The sequence below is a fragment of the Thamnophis sirtalis genome, unplaced genomic scaffold (assembly GCF_051295495.1).
Source record: "Thamnophis sirtalis isolate CommonGarterSnake01/CBP01778 unplaced genomic scaffold, rThaSir2_p1.2 scaffold_2, whole genome shotgun sequence".
Taxonomy (NCBI): Eukaryota; Metazoa; Chordata; class Lepidosauria; order Squamata; family Natricidae; genus Thamnophis; species Thamnophis sirtalis.
The window spans coordinates 59,718,809-59,740,419 of record NW_028261382.1 but is presented as its reverse complement, the minus strand read 5'-3'; the positions used below and the strand labels follow the sequence as shown (position 1 = coordinate 59,740,419).

Below are 21,611 nucleotides of genomic sequence, written 5' to 3'. Positions count from 1 at the left end.
TACCTAGTTCCCTCATCAGTTGTTGTTTCTTGACCTCCGGCTGCTACTTACTGTTGACTCAGGAGCAATGTGGCTGCACAGAGCGCATGATTGCGGAGCCCGGGACCTTCTTGGTCACTCTCGGCCATAGAGAATAGTATTTCACCACACTCCAGAGCTAATTTCTCTGGAAATGGCTGACTTTGAGTAAGGTTGCTGAACAGGTGGACAAAAACTTTCAAGTATAGCTTCACGACTGTGGGGTCTCCTGGGGTTTTCAGGATCTCCTTGAATTTTTCCTAAGAAGAAAAGGAAATATATTTTGTGTCCAAAATAAATGCCCCGTAATAGAATTGAGACTATAAAGTTCTCCCCGAAGGGGAAAGAGAAATAAGGTTCTTTGTTTTTTTTATAAGCCATGTGTCAGTGTTCCAAGTATCATGTAGAATTAAATCAGAGACCAAGGCAAAACTATCCTTAAAGTTCCAATTTAATAAATCAGACATCTTGGCATTGTGCTGTGGAATCCCAATACTGGAAATGACATCACAATTCCACCCAGTTAAAAGTTCATGATCTCGTCCCCACACCCACAATCCATCACATGGTCCAAACTTCTTCTTCCACGCTGGCATCCACACCCAGCTGCTTCCAGTCAGGTGTAAAAGTGCAGAGACAAAAGACGACCTTGGCTTCTAGAAAAGAATGATAACAATACATTCCACAATCCTACTCCTGTCTATTCTCCCCTCCCATCAACTATACTAATAAAACAGCATATTGAAATAAGAGAAAATGTGGCAGGCCAAAATTCTAAAAGGAATATAAATGCAGGCCTGACACCATGGTTTGTTGAAGACCTGGCTGACATTTTATACTACGCTATGGCTTGCAAGCCATAAGATCTAGGTTCACACATGACATCAAACCCTAAACTAAATTGATTACATTATGGCAACGTGGGACCCCATCCATTATGCACATGGCTCTTGACTCCTGGAATGTTACACGAATATTGATCGTTCGGGTCAACGCATGAACCAGAAGTCTTTCTGGACTGGAGAACGTCTGACATTTTTAGATCCCAGATTGACCCAGTACTTCTCTCTACATTTCTTTAGAAGACCTCAGCATGAGCCAAGGTGGCGCAGTGGTTAAATGCAGCACTGCAGGCTACTTCAGCTGACTGCTAGTTCTGCAGTTCAGCTGTTCAAATCTCACCGGCTCAGGGTTGACTCAGCCTTCCATCCTTCCGAGGTGGGTAAAATGAGGACCCGGATTGTTGGGGGCAATATGCTAACTCTGTAAACCGCTTAGAGAGGGCTGAAAGCCCTATGAAGCGGTATATAAGTCTAACTGCTATTGCTATTGCTATTTTGGTATGGACCAGTGGTTGAGGTACAACATCTCTCATTCTGTGATGGCCCGGGGCGTGGCACAAAGGCAACACAGTCAGAGAACCGGTATGGAGTCTCTTTATGTGCCCCCAATGTCCCTTTCAACGCTCCAGCCTGGAGAAAAACTCTTCCACAAACCTGTAACAGCCTTTGGCTGAAGATACTCCAGTCCAAATGTTGTAAGCAGAAAACTTCTATAAATCCAACAAAGCAAGAGAAGGTAATTAATCTGTCAGGGCAAGCAAGATAAGGAGTTCCAGGAGTGAATAGCAATAGCAATAGCAGTTCGACTTATATACCGCTTCATAGGGCTTTCATCCCTCTCTAAGCGGTTTACAAAGTCAGCATATTACCCCCACAGTCTGGGTCCTCATTTCACCCACCTCGGAAGGATGGAAGGCTGAGTCAACCTTGAGCCGGTGAGATTTGAACCGCTGAACTACAGATAATAGTCAGCTGAAGTGGCCTGCAGTACTGCACCCTAACTACTGCGCCACCTCGGCTCTTTTGAAGTGGCATGGCAGTAAATCAAACCAGTTGGGAGGATGCCAGGGACTCAGATAAGCAGTTAAACTCAGTGTTTGTTCCCGACAACCGCCTCTCTCATTTGCCTCTCCTTTAAACTCCATCCCCTGGTGTGCCTTATGAAGGGAATGGGCCCTTTTCCTCCCTTGTAAGCCACGCAACCCACATTTCTCTCTTCTCTGTTCTTCCCTGGGTGCCCTAGGATGAGGAGGGGGTGGGCCGAACCCCCTCTCCCTTGTTCTACCTCTCCCCTGCTCTGCCCAGCCTGACTTTGCCCTTCCCCAGTTTCTTCCACAGCCAACGGAGCTACTCTTCCACTCTCTTGTCAGCTGTTCATCCTCCCCCTTGGATTCAGACTCCGAAGGGGGCATGACAGATTCCATGTATCCCCACTGGGATAAAACCATATCTCACCATGAATATCAACTGCAGTTCCTTGCTGGACTTCAGGCCTTCCTTTTCCTTGTTGTCCAACAAGCAAGTTAGAATAGCAGCTTGCACATCGGGATTTCCCTTTTGCAGAAGCAAGCTCAGATCACGGATCCTTTCTGGAGATTCCTGTCTTGTGGCTTCTTGATTGAGAAAGTTGACGGCCCATTGGCAGAAGATGGAAGAGCCAAGCTTGAAGAAGATCAGAAAAAGCCATTGGTCCATGTCTTTTTCTCCACAAGGGGACACCCCATAACAGAAACAGAATAACAAGAGTTGGAAGGGACCTTGTAGGTCATCTAGTCCAACCCCCTGCCCAAGCAGGAATCCCTACACCATTTCTGGCAGATGGCATCCCAGTCCCTTCTTGAAAGCCTCCAGCGATGAAGCTCCCACAACTTCCGAAGGCAACTTCTGTTCATCCCTTGTTTTTCTCCCAGGTTTCTTCTGAACCCACCTTCCTCAACCAATGACCTCCACCCCCCTCACTCACATTGAGCAAGCTGGATGGGCAGGATGGAAGTTGTAGTCCCACATGTCTCTATTGTGGCCCGCCAGCAGAGTCGGACAGCGAGGAGGTTGGGGAGGAACATGGGCCAGTCCTGGGGGCTGAGGGAAGCTCAGACGAGGGCTCTGCGTTGGAGGCAGAGAGGGAGCTAGACAGCAGTGAGGCAGAAGAACAGCTGGAGCCTGTTCCCAGTGTGCGCATGGGCAGAGCTGCCAGAAGACAAGAACTACTAAGAAAGTACGGTCGACTGGGGAGTAAAGCCACACCTCGGAGGTGATTGGCCCCTCCCAGAAGAAACAAAAGAGGAGCAAATGGGGAGGGAGCTTTTGCAGGAAACAATTAGTTCCTTCAGTCATTTCAAGAGGGGAAAATTCTGTTTGTGACTATAAAAGACTCTGTGCCACGTTTTGCCTTGCCCTGCATTGGGAAACTATCTGGCAGCTCTCCAAATGAGATAAGGTACGTGTGGATAAACATTCCTCTGAAAGACTGTTTGCCAACCTTGTGACTGTGAATGAAAGGAATTCACAGTCGTGTAAATAAAAGGGGTTTTGCCGGGACCAAGACTCCGCTTCTCACTTGTTAAGGAAACCTGGGTCAAAACAGCCTCAAGAATGAAGAAGCACATTAAGCATCTCTTCCCTCCCACCTTAATTTTTTGGGGGATTAAAAATAGGGCCTTTTAGCAAAACAAGGGACTTTTCTTTCGATCCTTTGTGTCGGCTCTCAGCCCTGACAATCCTGGATACCTGAATAGGAGAGAAACCAGGTTTGGGACTGGCCAGTTCCCCGTGCAACAGCTCCCAGACCTTCTGCACAAAAACCGGAGAACAGCTTCCTGGCAGTAAGGACAAAATCTGAAGGTAAACGGCACAAATTAGCGGGCACCGTCGCAGGTCCATCAGCAACCAGAGGTGGCTTTTCATCATGCAGGCCACGGACCGCCGCAACTCGGGATGCAGCCTGAAAAGCAGATATGGAAACGTCAGAAGGTCAGCTCAGCAGGGTGAGCAAAATCAAATTGTTTTGGCTTGCAAAATAAAATGGTTCTGCAAACTGAAAAAAGCTTTTGCTTTTGTTTTTTGCATTTTTTTAAAAAATTTAAACATAAGAAACAACATTAAAAAAATCTCATCCATACATACTGTAGAAAGTGTACCAGTTGGTTACAAAAGGTTTTCATGCATCTCTTCCACAGTCACCAAGCATAATTCATATGAACTCAAATATTTTAACTCAAATATTTAGGTTCCACCACAAAACTGCGGTGGACTAAAGCGCGCTCGACGAAAGCGCGTACGTGACGTCATCACAGCGCGACGAAAACAGCACGCTGTGAGCAGTAAAGTTAAAATTAATGCGTAAATCTAAACCTAACCCCCCCCAAACCTAACCCTAAACCTAACCCTAAACCTAACCCTAAACCTAACCCTTAACCTAACGCTAAACCTAATGCTAACCCTTAACCTAACCCTAAACCTAACCCTAACGCTTAACATACCCTAAACCTAACCCTAACCCTTAACCTAACCCTAACCCTAAACCTAACCCTTACCTTTACGTGAATCGGCTTGCTTTCAAAGCGCTTTTTAAAGCGTCCTTTTTTCCCCGCGGTCGTATTTGTCGCGCTGCTGATGACGTAACATACGCGCTTTCGTCGGGCGCGCTTTAGTGGACTGCGGTTTTGTCGTGCCACGAATATTTATACGTTACTCTTATACATTTATGTTTGACTATAATTATTTAAAGTCCTTCATCATAAACTATACCAAAATTTAATATATAACCACATACTGGCATGAAAAAAGGTTTTAGCAGCCTGGAGTGATATTTATTTGTTCAACGAAAGTAGAATCCACAGTGTTCATTGGACATGAATACAATCGAGTGAGTCCAGAGGTATTTCACAAGAAGAGTCCTCCACTCCTCTGCTCCCAATTGCCACCAGGTTTGAAATTTGGGGCTTGGACAACCTGGAATTACGCCGCCTACAGTCTGACCTAAACATAGTACTCAAAATTGTCTGTTACAACGTCCTACCTGTCAACGACTTCTTCAGCTTCAACCTCAATAACACTCGGGCAAACAATCTATAGAAATTCAAAGTAAACCGCTCCAAAATCGATTGCAGAAAATACGACTTCAGCAACAGAGTGATCAACGCCTGGAATGAACTACCTGACTCCGTTCTGGCAAGGTGGCGCAGTGGTTAAATGCAGCACTGCAGGCTACTTCAGCTGACTGCAGTTCTGCAGTTCGGCTGTTCAAATCTCACCGGCTCAGGGTTGACTCAGCCTTCCATCCTTCCGAGGTGGGTAAAATGAAGACCCGGATTGTTGTTGGGGGCAATATGCTGACTCTGTAAACCGCTTAGAGAGGGCTGAAAGCCCTATGAAGCGGTATATAAGTCTAAGTCCTACTGCTATTGCTATTGTTACATCCTCAAACCCCCACAGCCTCAACCTTAAACTGTCTAGCGTGGCAACCAACTTGTATTTATGACCGGGGGGGGGGGTGATTATGCGATCCCTTTTTACGACCTTCTGACAAGAGGGAAGCAAGATTTACTTAATAACCGTGTGAATAACTTAACACCGGCTGTGATTCACTTACCAACTGCGTCAAGGAAGGTCGCAAAATGTTGTAATATAGTTCCTTGTGTAGGTGTGTGTCCCCCATGGCCCAGTTCATACCAGGGCTTGCAGAGTCACGCTGAACCACACAGGAGAAAACAAACTCCTAAAACGCCATAACATCCTGATAGTGCATAACATTCTGAGATGTGTCCTACCATTGACGTCCAGGATTTGACCATATATAGACTGAGCAGTAGATTAGAAATTGTACTTTTACAGGCTGTTTTTACTCACATGCTATTGCTCCTCCTGCCTTTGTCCTATCTCAATAAAAGGGGCTCTCAGACCCCAATCTGGGTCGCTCCATCCCGAGAAAGGTTGTCTCCTGTCTTTTCTCAACATTGGCCTCATGGGCGAACCACGGGAACGTTACAGCAAAAGGGGACAAAGCTCACTTGACCACGTGTCCTCCTTAGTAACAGAAGTGCTGGGCTCCATTCAAGGGTGAAATCCAGCAGGTTCTGACAGGTTCTGGAAAACTACAACATACTGGAGATTTGCTTTAATCTTCCCCTGCCACGCCCACAAAAATAGTAGTAAAAAAAATTGAATTTCACCACTGGCTCCATTGTGGTCGTAAGTTGAGGACCACCCGTCATATATTTTGCAGTGTTGGAAGGCAAACGTACCGATCTACCCTCAAAGCTTGGTTTAACACAGCCTCGATTTGCAATAGACATCCGTGCAGTGCATTATGGGACAGAGTGGCCTCCGGCCGCAGGAATCTGGCTGCTAACCGCAGAAGGATCTTTCCATAGTCCGTCACCGGAATGAAAGGCACCAAAGCTTTGGCGGCCATCGCCCGAACGGCATAAATCGGGTTTCCGGATAGCTGGATCAGGGGCTCCAGGAAGCAAGTGAGAGTGCTGGAGAGAAAAAACACAAGCAAAAGAGGAGGAAAATGAATCACATTTGGGTGGAACCACAAATGACAATTGAGAAATTTAGCAATAGCAATAGCAATAGCAGTTAGACTTATATACCGCTTCATAGGGCTTTCAGCCCTCTCTAAGCGGTTTACAGAGTCAGCATATCGCCCCCAACAACAATCCGGGTCCTCATTTTACCCACCTCGGAAGGATGGAAGGCTGAGTCAACCCTGAGCCGGTGAGATTTGAACAGCCGAACTGCAGAACTGCAGTCAGCTGAAGTAGCCTGCAGTGCTGCATTTAACCACTGCGCCACCTCGGCTCTTATTTGAATGACAATCTTGAGAACGGGAGCGTCTGAAGTACAGGCAGTTCTTGTGTTAGGAGTACAAGGAAGCCCCAAATCTATGTTGCTAAGTGAAACATTGGTTAAGGGAGTTTGGCCCCATTTCACGACTTTTCTTGCCGCATGACCCAACTAGGTAACGTCATCAGTGCTAGAAGGGAGTGGGGGGTTTGCGGAGAGGAGGAGAGGGAGGGAGGGAGGCGGGGGAGAGGGAAGAGGACTATTGTGGGGTCCTTAGTGCTCTCTGAGCTTGGTTGTTCTCTTGCAGATGTTTCATTACCCATGACAGGTAATGAGGATTGAATAGCTGCCAGCTGATGTAAGGTTGTAAGCTGTAAACTATAAGGTGCTGCAATGAGGATGATTCAGCTATACATGTATCACCTATTTAAGACTCTGATGGGGTCCACACAAGTCATTTACCTCTTTAAGAGGTGTGTGTGTGTGTATGTATGTATGTATGTATGTATGTATGTATGTATCTATCTATCTATCTATCTATCTATCTATCTATCTATCTATCTATCTATCTATCTATCTATCTATCTATCATCTATATATATAGATGATATAGCTCAGCTGATAGAGGAGGAGAACTTGTGGCTTAGTGGCTAACACAACTGCCTAATATGTAATACAGCACAGGTTCAAATCCCAGTAAGGGTACGGCTAGCTGATGAGAGCTAAATAGCTTGAAATAGATCTATACTAGTCTCCCTTTATTTATTTATCAGCACAAATGCAACACACACACACACACACACACACACACACACACACAAACACACACTCACACATACCTACCTACCTATTAGAGGGCGTTTCTCTCTCTCGTCGTGTATCTCATTTCTCTCCTTGTGTCTGTAGCTGAATGGTAAGGGATTTATCTCCATGTGTATGTCTGTATATATGTATATATAAACCACTATTAATTGTTTAAAGGCTCTGTGTGCTGTGTTTTGCTCCTGGTTTTATCTCATAATAATAGTCAAGCTGCCAAAACTCTGACAACCCAACTAGGTAACATTCTCTGTGCTAGAAGGGAGTGTGATGCTAGTTACCCAAACTAGTAGCATCATCAGTGCCAGAGATGCTAGCTGGCCAGTGCTACCGTTGAGATGGTTCTTCAGCGCACTGAATGGCTGGATCTCAAGCGTCTAGTTTTAATGACTCAGTAACTTTGAGGTCCCGCCAAAGTGCCTTCTGCCATTTCTCAGCTTACCTGTCCCGAGTGTCTCCGCTGGGCTGCAGCTTGGCCAGAAAAGTGAGGACAGCGTAGAGGGAAGGACAGAGGTGGAATGTCCCTCTTCTCGGTCCTTCGGATACGGATACTTCCACAGCCAGAGTCAATTCTCCAAGGAGGACGCTTCTCAAATGAACATGCCGGCCAAACAGAGCTTCGGCGCTTACCCCATCCTTGGCACGGCTGTCCTCCGGACTCCATTTCTGCCCGAGAAGGCGAACAGACAAGGCACCTGGAGGAAAGCGAAGATCGGACGTTAGGAAGAACTTCAAAAACATTTGAGAATAAAATTTTTCAGATTGACTTTAATTCTCCAGGGTGGAGTTTCCATTTCTCCTGCACTCTGTCTCTTTAAATGAATCTTTTTTATGGCTCCCCCGCTCCTTTCTTCCTCTGAGATAGACCAGACGCCATTTCTCACATTTTCCATTTGTATTTCAGGAACATTCAAATATTCAACAATCTCAGTTTTTCCTTCATATTTCAAAATCATATGATCCAGTTTTCTTTCCAATTTTTGAAAAGAGTCAAAAAGCTCTTGACATGCGGAGAGAAGAATCTGAAATGAGGCTTGGGACGCCATGATGTGTCGTAGTTAGAAATTCCAAATATACACACGCTGAAAACTGTGCAATCTTATCTGATCGTAAACACAGCCAGGTAGTAAAGATGTCAGATCGTGACAGGCTAATTAGTAGAAAGTTGACTTTACGATCCACTTAAAAAGAGTCAGTGAATGGACTTACCGAAAAGTTGGTTGGCTGCGTTCCTCATAGCCCAACTCGGGGAGCTTAGAGCCTGCAGAACCAACACCATTAGAGATGTGATGTGTGGTTGCAGGGCAGGTCCAAGGTTGGAACCACGGACTAACGTTTGAAGCACGTGGACGGCAGAAACCTACAGAAGATAAATGGAAAAGAAATCCATTCACACACGGACCCAGAATTGATCAGGATATTAGGACTCGGTGAGGACATCACAAAAGTGCTGGAGTTGTCTTCTTCGGGGTTCAGTAGGCAACGCACCTCTGCTTGACCATAAAGATACAGTTACAGATTAACAGAGTTGGAAGGGGTCTTGTAGGTCATCTAGTCCAACCCCCCACCCTCCTTGGTGCTCTTTGAGCTTGCTTGTTTTTGTTCTGACCTAGGTTTCCTGAGACAGTAAAAATTACAGGCTTAGTCCTCAAAGCCCTCTTTTCATTTCAACGACCGTGAATCATGTTCATTCACAGCCCGTAATGAGTCCCAAATAGTTTGTAAAGAGTCCGACAGAAGTCTGCCAAAGTCTTTCGGGATAAGGCTGATAAGCACCTGCCTTTATCTCCCTTGAAATGCTGACAAAGACCTCATTGGCAATTAGCTTTGCAAAGCCACACGGAGCACAGAGTCAAAACGGAGCTTCAGACTTTAAACCGACCAGAACGAACAAAGTTGCTTCCTGCAATGGCTCACGTGCTTTTGCTCCTCCTTTATGTCTCCTGGGAGGAGCCAATCCCATAACGGGATGGACACCTCCTGCAGCACTCTGCCGGCTGAAAGCAGGCTGCATGTAGGCCCCGTGCGGTTCATTTTCAGCCTCCCCAGCCTCCAGCACTGTCGGCAGATAACAGGCTGTGTAGAGGCCCCGTGAGGCCCCCACTGGGTCCGTTTTTGGCTGGCAGAGTGCTGCTGGAGGCTGGGAAGGTTGAAATCAAGCTGCGGGTTGGTCCTTTGATATTTCCAGGCTTGCCCCACAGGCCAGATTTAAGCACCCTACAGGCTGGATCCATCCCAGGGGCCTTGAGTTTCACACCCTTGCTTTATCTGGTGGATTCTCGTAGCGTAGGTGGTAAGCAATGAAGTTGCTGACTTTTGTTATCCCCAAGTGGCTCTGCTTGCCTGCACCCGGCAGCTGTGTCCTTACCTGGGGCAAATCCACTGTCTGCTCTGAGCTGTGGGAGATCGGTTGGCTGGCCAAGGCGAGCAACGTCTGAATGCAGTGAGTCAGAAGAGGCCGGGACGAGGCGGGATCTTCCCCTGTCACAATGCATAGGAAGAGCATTGGGAAACCGGCTGCCCTGCGAGTGATGGAGCTTCCTCTGGAGCTGCTTAACAAAGCCAGACCCTTGAAAGAGATTTTTAAAAGAGCCGGTTTGGTTTAGTGGTTAAGGAATTGGGTTAGAAAGCAAGAGGATGAGAGTTCAAGTCCTGCTTTAGCCATAAAAGTCAGCTGGGTGACTTTGGGCAAATCACCAGGAGGCTGTGAGTTCTAGTCCTGCTTTTGAGCCAATCACCAAGAGATAGTGAGGCTCTCTTTCTCTCTCTCTCTTTCTTTCTCATTCTCCCCCTCTCAATTTCTCTCTCTCTCTTTCTTTCTCTCTGTCTTTCTTTCTTTCTCTCTTTCTTTCTCTCATTCTCTCTTTCTGTCTCATTCTCTCCCTCTCAATTTCTCTCTAATTCTTTCTCTCTCATTCTTCCCCTCTCAATTTCTCTCCCTCTCTTTCTCTCTCTTTCTCTCTTTCTTTCTCTCTCTTTCTTTCTCTCATTCTCTCTTTCTTTCTCATTCTCTCCCTCTCAATTTCTCTCTCTCCCGTTCTCTCTTTCTCTCTCATTCTCCCCCTCTCAATTTCTCTCTAATTCTTTCTCTTTCCTTCTCTCTCTCTCATTCTCCCCCTCTCAATTTCTCTCTCTCTCTCTTTCTCTCTCTCTCTTTCTCTCATTCTTTCTTTCTCTCATTCTTTCTTTCTCTCATTCTTTCTTTCTCTCATTCTCTCCCTCTCAATTTCTCTCTAATTCTTTCTCTCTTTCTTTCTCTCTCTCATTCTCCCCCTCTCAATTTCTCTCTCTTTCTCTCTCTCTTTCTTTCTCTCTCTTTCTTTCTCTCCTTCTCTCTCCTTCTCTCTCCTTCTCCCCCTCTCAATTTCTATCTCATTCATTATCTCTTTCTTTCTCTCTCTCTTTTTTTCTCTCTGCTTTCTCTCTTATTCTCCCCCCCTCTCTTTTAAATTTATTGGCTGCCCATCTTAGCACAACACTGGTTCACTTAACAACCCCAGTGTTCACTTTATGACCACTGCAACAAAAGCCGTAAACTCAGCCACGTGAGTGACTTGCTTACAATCATTGCAACTTACGATCGTGATGGCCAGGCTCCATTACTGTCATAAATTGAGGACTACCTGTATTTTGGAGGAGCCCTTATGCTACATTTATTTTGGGGGGAATCCGCTCAGAGTCACCGAGAGTGAGTGGGAGGCCATATTAATTTTTCTTAAATCAATAAACACCTGCTGGCAATTGCTAAATGAGATCCTACCTGGGTGAGCATAGTTCGTGGGATGGTTTGTAGCTCTGGGCTGGGGTGATTTAGTAACGTGGTACAAAATTTGGTGAAGCCCATGCTGCAGCCTTCCACAGCTCCCTGTCAGAAAAGGAGGAGGAGGAGGAAAAGAGAGTTGATCAAAGTTCTTATCTTTTTTTTTTTTTTAATAAACTTTGGTATTTTTAACCATGCACCAATATCATCAATATCATTGCACGGAGAGTGTGGCGTCTGAGCATCGTTCATTTTGCTACAAAACCAATCTTAATCCAGGTAAACATTATTACATTAACCAAACAAACATAGTCGGGTGTTATTGATTTCGGCACAAATTCATTTTTCAATTGATCAATATTGACTGCATCCTTTTAATAGTCATAACACTATTTTTAGGCACATCTAATATGGGCAAATCACCAGGAGGCTGTGAGTTCTAGTCCTGCCTTTGAGCCAATCACCAAGAGATAGTGAGGCTCTCTCTCTCTCTCTTTCTGTCTCATTCTCTCCCTCTCAATTTCTCTCTAATTCTTTCTCTCTTTTTCTTTCTCTCTCTCTCATTCTCACCTACTCAATTTCTCTCTAATTCTTTCTCTTTCTTTGTCTCTCTCTCTCTCTCATTCTCCCCCTCTCAATTTCTCTCTTTTTCACTCTCTTTCTTTCTCTCTCTTTTTTTCTCTTTCTTTCTCTCTTTCTCTCATTCTCTCTTTCTGTCTCATTCTCTCCCTCTCAATTTCTCTCTAATTCTTTCTCTCTTTTTCTTTCTTTCTCTCTCATTCTCACCTACTCAATTTCTCTCTAATTCTTTCTCTTTCTTTGTCTCTCTCTTTCTCCCCTTCTCAATTTCTCTCTAATTCTTTCTTTCTCTCTCTTTCTTTCTCTCTCTCTCATTCTCCCCCTCTCAATTTCTCTCTTTTTCTCTCTCTTTCTTTCTCTCTCCCTCTCTTTCTTTCTCTTTCTTTCTCTCTTTCCCTCATTCTCTCTTTCTGTCTCCCTCTCTCCCTCTCAATTTCTCTCTAATTCTTTCTCTCTTTTTCTTTCTCTCTCTCATTCTCACCTACTCAATTTCTCTCTTTCTCTTTCTTTGTCTCTCTCTCATTCTCCCCTTCTCAATTTCTCTCTAATTCTTTCTTTCTCTCTCTTTCTTTCTCTCTCTCTCATTCCCCCCTCTCAATTTCTCTCTTTTTCACTCTCTTTCTTTCTCTCTCTCTTTCTTTCTCTCTTTCTGTCTCATTCTCTCCCTCTCAATTTCTCTCTAATTCTTTCTCTCTTTTTCTTTCTCTCTCTCTCATTCTCACCTACTCAATTTCTCTCTTTCTCTTTCTTTGTCTCTCTCTCATTCTCCCCTTCTCAATTTCTCTCTAATTCTTTCTTTCTCTCTCTCTCATTCTCTCTCTCTCATTCTCCCCCTCTCAATTTCTCTCTTTTTCTCTCTTTTTCTCTCTCTTTCTCTTTCTTTCTCTTTCTTTCCCTCTTTCTCTCATTCTCTCTTTCTGTCTCATTCTCTCCCTCTCAATTTCTCTCTAATTCTTTCTCTCTCTCTCTTTTTTTCTCTCTCTTTTTCTCTCTCTTTTTCTCTCTCTTTCTTTCCCTTTTTTTAAATAAACCTTTGTATTTTTAACCATGCACCAATATCATCGATATCATTGCATGGAGAGTGTGGCATCTGAGCATCGTTCATTTTGCTACAAAACCAAAATTAATCCAGGTAAACATTATTACATTAACCAAACAAACATAGTCTGCTGTTATTGATTTCGACCCAAATTCATTTTTCAATTGATCAATATTGACTGCATCCTTTTAATAGTCGTGACACTATTCTTAAGCACATCTAATATCATCCTTTTTCAAAATCTAATCTTAACCTCTAACATTCACTTTAAATATGTTATACAAAATCATACATAACTATATTCCCCCTGATTTTTTTAATCTATTTATTTTAATTCTCAGTACAGCACGATCATATAATTTTGTCACGAAGCAAGGGTATCCAGCTAGTAACAGAATAACAGAGTTGGAAGTTCTTCTAATCCAACCCCCTGCTCAGGCAGGAAACCCTAAACCACTTCAGACAAATGGTTATCCAATCTCTTCTTAACAAACTTCCAGTTTTGGAGCCTTCACAACTTCTGGAGGCAAGTTGTTCTACTGATTAATTTGTTCTCACTGTCAGAACATTTCTCCTAAACTGATGAGTTTCCATCCATTGCTTGACTCACGAATCAAGCTCAATATTTCATTGATGGTAACCTACCAGGCTCAAAGTTCCTTCACTAGCCTACTTTGGTTTAAATTAGAGAGGGGATCTCTTACCCAATGCCGGCACTTCAGCAAGATGTCCTGGAACACCTTGGAAGCCATGTGGACAACCTGAAGAGGTAGGAGAGGCTCACATCCTCTTGAGACTGGCTGAGGTAGAACTTTCTCTGTAAGGCCTCCCAAGAGCAGGCCAATTTCCTTCAAAGTTAAAAATAAAGGTGAGACAAGGTTACTTAGAATAGGGGCATTCTCCCACTTTTTAAAAAATTTCTTTGTTCTTGTGTGTGTGTGTGTCTATGTATGTATGTATATATATATCTATGCATTGTGTCACAACTCCTGGTATGTCCAAATATGAGAGGGAGCATACTGCTTCCCTTTTTATGTCTTTCAGCTCACCCTAGGAGCCATCCAGGCAGAAAGCCATTTTTTTATGTTGTCTTTGTTATTTATTTATCAGCACAAATGCAACACACAAACACACACACACACATATATATAAAGTTCTTTATTTTTTCATTTTCACAACATATAACTACGTGTATATTATTACATAACCAACATCATATTATATTGTTAAATGTTTACATCAATTCGTCTTACCATCAACTCCCAGAAGCAATTATTGGCTCTTCTACTTGCCATACACAATATTTGTACCTTATCTCTCACTTTCTTTTCCCTCTCTCCTCCTCCTCCCTACCTCCTTTCTTCCCGCTGTCATCCTTCTCTTCTTCATTTCCCCTTCTTCTCTCCTTCTCCTTTCTCTCCTTTCCAGTCCTCCTTTCTCTCCTCCTCTTTCCCCCCTTTCCCTCTCTCCTATCCCTCTCTTCTTCCCATACCTCTCTTCTCTACTTCACACTCTTTATCTCATTTTTAATGCTACAGAGGTTTTAAATGTAGCTAATGCTTCGTGATCAGGGGTGGGATTCAGCCGATTCAGACCGGTTCGTGAGAACCGAATGCTAATTTTCGCCGAACCGGTAGTTGAAAGGACTGGCTGGCCCTGCCCACCCTCCCCTCCCCTCCCAGGAGTCTCCACGCGGCCTGTTTTGGATGCCAGGTAAGTGCAGGGCCTGCGTGGAGGCTCTGGGAGGGTGAAAAACGGGCCTCCCGGAAGTTCCAGAAGTCCAAAAACAGGCCTGTTTCTGCCCCCCGGAAGGCCTCTGGAGCCCAGGGGAGGCCATTTTCGCCCTCCCGGAGTGTCAAGAAAACTCTCCAGAGCAGTGGTGGGATTCAAATAATTTAACAACCAGTTCTCTGCCCTAATGACCAGCTGGGTAGGCGGATCTCGGGTCTCATGTGACTGTGTGGGTGTGGCCAGCTCAATGTCACTCAAGTCGATGGGCGCTTCACCTTAGCTGTGACAATGTAATAAGGGTTAACCAAAGAGGCAGTTTCTGTAAGCAGGGCAATAAAGATCAGGCTAGAAACAACACCAGAATGTTTCCTCCCTGCCTTCCTTAAAGGATTAGCCCTGCAAAGTGGAAAAAAAACACAAAAGGAGATTTCTTCCAACAACCGGTTCTCCGAACTGCCTAGAAAGTTAACAACCGGTTCTCCCCGAATAGGTGCGGGGCGGCTGAATCCCACCACTGCTCCGGAGCATGGCGAGGGTGGAACCGCCCCCCCCCCCGGTGCAGAAGAATGAATAGGCCACACCCACCATGGCCACACCCGCCCAGCACCCAGGCAGAAAACCGGTTGCTAAAATTTGGGAATCGCACTTCTCTATCATGATGCTACCCTATTTCCGATCCATGAGGTGGTGTGTTCTTGAAAAATCCATGGAAGAGGAGAACTGCCCTTCTGATCACGGGAAACTGGATTAAATCTTTCACGCAAGAAACTCAAAAGTATTCACAAATTACTCACTTTAACTGAGACCCAACAACAGGTCAAAATGAGGCTGTGGTCCTCGGAAAGGAGAACCATATCTTCCTCCTCCTCCTCCTCCTCCAAGCCTTTCCCTAGCCGGATGAGGCTGCCGATGGCGTTTCCCATGTCCGCAAAGGAGGGTGACGAAGCTGGCCGAAAATAAAATAAAAAAATAGAATTGGCATAATTCTTTGCCGATCGATTTCAACCAAGAATTGAGCATGCGGTGGCTCAGTGGCCAAGACGCTGAGCTTGTCGATCAGAAAGGTCGGCAGTTCGGCGGTTCGAATCCCTAGCACCCGTTAGGTGCTCCCGTTCCTTGTCCCAGCTTCTGCCAACCTAGCAGTTCGAAAGCACGTAAAAAATGCAAGTTGAAAAGTAGGAACCACCGTTGGTGGGAAGGGAGGAGCGTTCCATGCGCCTTCTGAGTTTAGTCTTGCCGGCCACATGACCACGGAGACGTCTTTGGACAGCACTGGCTCTTCGGCTTTGAAACGGAGATCAGCACCGCCCCCTAGAGTCAGGAACCACCAGCACATATGCGTGAGGGGAACCTTTACCCTTTTAGTATATATCTATTCCAAACTATTTAGCTGGCAAGGTTAATAGTAGCTATCAAGCAGGTTTCCTGCAGAACTGTGATGGGGCAGTGGTTAGAGTGCAGTACTGCAAGCTGCTGCTGCTGCCTGCCGGTTGCCTGCAATTTGTCAGTTCGAATCTCACCAGGCTCAAGGTTGACTCAACCTTCCGTTCTTCTGAGGTGGGTAAAACAAGGACCCAGATATTTGTTAGGAGCAAAAGGCTGGCTCTGTAAACTGCTTAGGGCTGTGAAAAGACTGTGAAGCATTATATAAGTCTAAGTGCTATTGCTATTCCTTCCTTCCTTCCTTCCTTCCTTCCTTCCTTCCTTCCTTCCTTCCTTCCTTCCATCCATCCATCCATCCATCCATCCATCCATCCTTCTCTGTTGCAGCTCCGGCCCTTTGGAACGAACTCCCCGCGGAGATTCGGACCCTCACCTCTCTCCAGGCCTTCCGGAAAGCCGTCAAAACCTGGCTGTGCCGGCAGGCCTGGGGTTGATGAGTTCCCCTCCCCTCTCGACTTGTATGGTTGTATGATTCTTGCTTATTTTAATCATGTGTATTGTATTTTATGTTCCCTTTTTCCCCCTTTGAGTTGTTCGCCGCCCTGAGTCCCTCCTGGAGAAGGGCGGCATACAAATAAACTAAATCTTAATCTTAATCTTAATCCATCCAACTGGCACAGTGGTTAGAATGCAGTATTGCAGGCGCGAACTGGCTGAATCCCACCACTGACCTATAGGCACCGTTTTGATTGTGGTGTAACCCAGGGAACCATCTCTTCCCATAGTCTGAGTCCTTAGCTGTCACTATGCACAACCTTTGTGTTCCTTTTGAGTAATCGTGTTAAACGGGGTAGGTCTATTTTTTTTTTAATTCCTTCCAGTTGACGAGCTAGCTTTCTGCTTGGGTTAAATTTATATTTTCCCAACCAAGAAATAAAGGGAGACTAATATAGATCCTTGGGACGCAGTGACGAAGACGCTGAGCTTGTCGATCGGAAAGGTCAACAGTTCGGCAGTTCAAATCCCTAGCGCCGCGTAACGGAGTGAGCTCCCATTCCTTGTCCCAGCTTCTGCCAACCTAGCAGTTCAAAAGTATGTAAAAAATGCAAATAGAAAAGTAGGAACCACCTTTGCACTTTCGGTGTTGAGTCATGCTGGCCACATGACCACGGAGGCGTCTTCGGACAGTGCTGGCTCTTTGGCTTTGAAACGGAGAGGACCACCGCCCCCAGAGTCGGGAACAACTAGCACATACGTTTCTTAATCTTGGCAACTTTAAGATGCTTGGACTTCAATTCCCAGAATTCCCCAGCCAGCTTTGTTTTGCTGGCTGGGGAATTCTGGGAGTTGGAAGTCCACCTATCTTAAAGCTGCCAGGTTGAAAAACACTGGATTAAAGGATCCAGGTTAGATTTGTTTTTTTACAGGCTTGGCCTTACCATGTTGGTCTGTGCTTGATGCTTGATGACTTTGCAACACGCTCAAGAGTAAATTGCTGATGTCTCTCACTGTCCTCACCAAACGCTGGAAGAGTAACCGCCAGTGTGGCATCTTCTGGGCTTCTAACATAGAAGACACAACTTCTGGTTCTTCAAGCAGGCATCTCCGTAACGCCAAAATCACCCCTGCAGGGAACCAACAGAAGATCTGGAACCAACATCTCATACAGGCTAAAAATTAAGGAATCCAACCTAGATATGAATTGTGAATTTATTTGATAAGCGCTGGTCCTTAGGTAACCCAAACTGTAGAAGGTGAATCTAACCAAGGGGCCATCTAAAACCTGGAGAAGGTCCAAAGGAGGTGGAAGAAGAAGAAGAAGAAGAAGAAGAAGAAGAAGAAGAAGAAGAAGAAGAAGAAGAAGAAGAAGAAGAAGAAGAAGAAGAAGAAGAAGAAGAAAAAGAAGAAAAAGAAGAAGAAGAAGAAGAAGAGACATTTCTTTGAAGAATGAAGAAGAAGAAGAGACATTTCTTTGAAGAATGTCTATGGAGAGTCTCAGTTATCATGGTTGTCCTGATTTTCTTTTCCAAGAGTCAACTGCACTTTTAGAGTGTAGTGACTGAACCCCCCAAAAGAACGAGGTACTGACCATGTATTGGAGTCGTGTGAGCTGCCAGCAATAAGTCACGAGAAGCCATGACAAAATGCTTCCGTAGCAAGTTGAGCAAATGTTCAAGAAAAGAGAGATATTTGCATGGCATAGATGGCTCCTTCTCGGTTTCCAACAATGGCGGCGTCAAGATATGACGATCCAACCTGATGGAGTTAAGCAGAGGTCAACTTGGCCCAACAGACTCAATCCTGAACACCATAACTGTTGGGTTGATGGAACAACTCCAGCGCTCTTATTTTGACTTGTCTTCCTTCTTTCCTTCGTTCCTTCCTTCGTTCCTTCCTGCCATCCTTCCTCCATCCCTTTCATTTTCCTTCCTTCCTTCCTTCCTTCCTTCCTTCCTTCCTTCCTTCCTTCCTTCCTTCTTTCCTTCCTTCCTGCCTCCCTCCCTTCTTTCCCTTTTCCTTCTTTCTTTCCTTCCTTTTCTTCCTTCCTTTCTTCCTCCCTCCCATTTTCCTCCCTTCCTTCTTTCCCACTTTTTCCCCCCTCCCTCCCATTTTCCTTCTTTCCTTTCATTCTTTCCTTCTTTTCTTTCTTCCTCCCTCCCATTTTCCTTCCTTTCTTTCCTTCTTTTTCTTTTCTTCCTTCCTCCCTCCCATTTTCTTTCCTTCCTTCCTCCCTCACTTTTTCCTTCCTTCCTTCCTGCCTCCCTCCCATTTTCCTTCCTTCTCTCTTCTTTTTTTCCTCCCTCCCTCCCATTTTCATTCCTTCCTTTCATTCTTTCCTTCTTTTCTTTCTTCCTCCCTCCCATTTTCCTTCCTTCCTTTCCTTCTTTTTCTTTTCTTCCTTCCTCCCTCCTATTTTCCTTTCTTCCTTCTTTCCCTTTCCTTACTTCCTCCCTCCCAATTTCCTTCCTTCCTTCTTTCTCTTCATGTCAGCAACTGAACCTAAAGACCAAGAAAACTAGGAAGCAAAGTCTTACTTGGGAAGTAGAGTCTTCATCACTGCTGCTCCTGCTTCACTATCTTGAACCCGGGGACTGCTGATGGCTTCCAGGGCCCATCCAAATAGAGCTACAGCAGCAGAGGCTGGAAGATCTGGTGGGAAGTAAGAGTTCAGCAACTCTGAGGCCAAATCACGGATCTGAGTGGAGACAGAAGAAAGACTCTGTAAGGAGAAGACCTCTAGCATATGTTTTAGCCTCCAGTCCCCTCATCATCCTGGTTGCTCTTCTCTGCACTCTTTCCAGAGTCTCAACATCTTTGTTACAGTGTGGTGACCAAAACTGGATGCAGGAGTCTAGGTGTGGTCTTACTAAGGCTTTATAGAGTGGTATTAGTTACAATAATACAATAATACAATAGCAGAGTTGGAAGGGACTTTGGAGGCCTTCTAGTCCAACCCCTTGCCTAGGCAGGAAACCCTATACCGTTTCAGACAAATGGCTATCCAACATCTTCTTAAAGACTTGCAGTGTTGGGGCATTCACAACTTCTGGAGGCAAGTTGTTCCAATGAATAATTGTGCTCACTGTCAGGAAATTTCTCCTCAGTTCTAAGTTGCTTCTCTCCTTGATTAGTTTCCACCCATTGCTTCTTCTCCTGCCCTCAGGTGCTTTGGAGAATAGCTTGGCTCCCTCTTCTTTGTGGCAGCCCCTGAGATATTGGAAGACTGCTATCATGTCTCCCCTAGTCCTTCTTTTCATTAAACTAGACATTCCCAGTTCCTGCAACAGTTCCTCATATGTTTTAGCCTCCAGTCCCCTAATCATCTTTGTTGCTCTTCTCTGCACTCTTTCCAGAGTCTCCACATCTTTTCTACATCGTGGCGACCAAAACTGAATGCTGTATTCCAAGTGTGGCCTTCCCAAGGCATTATAAAGTAGTATTAACACTTCACGTGATCTTGATTCTATCCCTCTGTTGATGCAGCCTAGAACTGTGTTGGCTTTTTTGGCAACTGCTGCACATGGCTGGCTCCTATTTAAATGGTTGTCCCACTAGGACTCCAAGATCCCTCTCACAGTTCCTACTGTTGAGGAAGGTACCACCTATACTGTACCTGTGCACTTCATTTTTCTTGCCTAAATGTAGAACCTTACTCTTTTCACACTTGAACTTCATTTTATTAGATAGTGCCCAGGGGTGGGTTTCAACTGGTTCGTGGCGGTCCCCGCGAACTGGTTGGTCGGCGAACCTGGAAGTAAGTAACTTCCAGGAACAGCGAAGGGCCCACCCGCCCGCCCACGCTCCTTACCCGGTTTTGACGAGTTCTGCGCTTCCACGCATGCGCAGGACGCATACAGCGCCTGTGCGATCCTCCAGGAGCAGCTGGAGCATCGCACAGACGCTAGTACGCATGCGTGCACTGCGCGCGTGCACGAGGACGCCGCCGGCCCCGTTCCAGCCGAACCGATTGGAACGGGGCGAGAAACCCACCCCTGATAGTGCCCAATGTTCAATGTTCTTGTAGTTGAACATCCCACGTTTAATAGCTGAATTGTTAGCCCGAGAAACATGACTGATATTTGAAGCTACTCTATAAATCCGTGTGTCTTGGTGGATGGTCAATAGTAGCCAAGGCGAGGTGGACCTCCATACCTCATTTGTGCTATCCTGCAAGCAGCTCAACAGGGCCAAGGTGTTCCCAGTAGAAAAAAAGTCCCAGGAGCCTTTATTCTTGGACCAGCACAATAAGGTAGCCATATTTCCTGGAGAGAGATCAAACACAGATTGGAAAGAAGGAAGGAGCATATCTGAAGAGGGTGCGGTCAACTAGATTGTAGATGGGAAATGGTGTGGGGGAGAAGATTGACACCCCAGTCCTTTCCCAAATCATTCCAGCCCATCTCTTCCATACATCCCACCCACCCTCCAATTATCAATCGATCAGACTGGAGGCACCTTGGAGGTCTTCTAGTCCAACCCCCTGCTCAAGCTGGAGACCCTGTACCATTTCAGATGAGTGGCTGTCCAATTCCTTCTTTAAAAACCTTGAGTGTTGGACAATCCACAACGTCTGAATTCCAGTGGTTAAATTGTTCTCACTGTTAGGAAGGGTCTCCTTAGTTCTAGGTTGCTTCTCCCCTTGATTCGTTTCCATCCATTGCTCCTTGTCTTGCCTTTTGGCGCTTTGGAAAACAAGTTGACCCCACCTTCCTTGTGGCAACCACTACATAGGCTTGTCCTAAGGCCGTGATGGCCAACCTATGGCATATTTGCTGACATGTGAGCTGTCCACTCTGGTGCGTGCTGATTTTCAGCCTTCCGGAGAGCTAGGGAAGGCCGTTTTCGCCCTCCCCGGGCTTCAGGAAAGCTTCCGGAGGGCAAAAAACAGACCCAATGGTACAACCGGAACTTAGGAAACAATCCGTTTCCAGGTTCCGGAGCACCTCTGGTGGCAGGGAGGCCATTTTCACCCTCCCCTGGTTTCAGGAAAGCCTGCTGAGCCTGAGGAGGGCAAAAAACAGACCCAATGGTCCAACTGGAAGTTAGGAAACAATCCGTTTCCAGGTTCCAGAGCACCTCTGGTGGCAGGGAGGCCATTTTCACCCTCCCCTGGTTTCAGGAAAGCCTCCTGAGCCTGAGGAGGGCAAAA

General features: G+C 45.6%; 1 protein-coding gene across 1 annotated transcript in view; it reads right to left on the bottom strand.

Moving 5' to 3' along the window:
- LOC106542548 (tRNA (32-2'-O)-methyltransferase regulator THADA) overlaps window positions 1-21,611 on the bottom strand; it is a 32,459-nt gene that overhangs the window by 8,344 nt on the left and 2,504 nt on the right. Inside the window, exons 3-16 of the mRNA XM_087705704.1 lie at window positions 20,615-20,724; window positions 18,997-19,157; window positions 18,051-18,217; window positions 17,401-17,586; window positions 15,373-15,524; window positions 13,552-13,695; window positions 11,230-11,334; window positions 9,838-10,038; window positions 8,679-8,829; window positions 7,912-8,164; window positions 6,104-6,340; window positions 3,588-3,801; window positions 2,316-2,522; window positions 52-278 (exon numbers count right to left, since the gene is read on the bottom strand). Coding sequence (XP_087561830.1) covers window positions 52-278; window positions 2,316-2,522; window positions 3,588-3,801; window positions 6,104-6,340; window positions 7,912-8,164; window positions 8,679-8,829; window positions 9,838-10,038; window positions 11,230-11,334; window positions 13,552-13,695; window positions 15,373-15,524; window positions 17,401-17,586; window positions 18,051-18,217; window positions 18,997-19,157; window positions 20,615-20,724 — 2,515 coding nt within the window. The remainder of the gene's footprint in view (window positions 1-51; window positions 279-2,315; window positions 2,523-3,587; window positions 3,802-6,103; window positions 6,341-7,911; window positions 8,165-8,678; window positions 8,830-9,837; window positions 10,039-11,229; window positions 11,335-13,551; window positions 13,696-15,372; window positions 15,525-17,400; window positions 17,587-18,050; window positions 18,218-18,996; window positions 19,158-20,614; window positions 20,725-21,611) is intronic.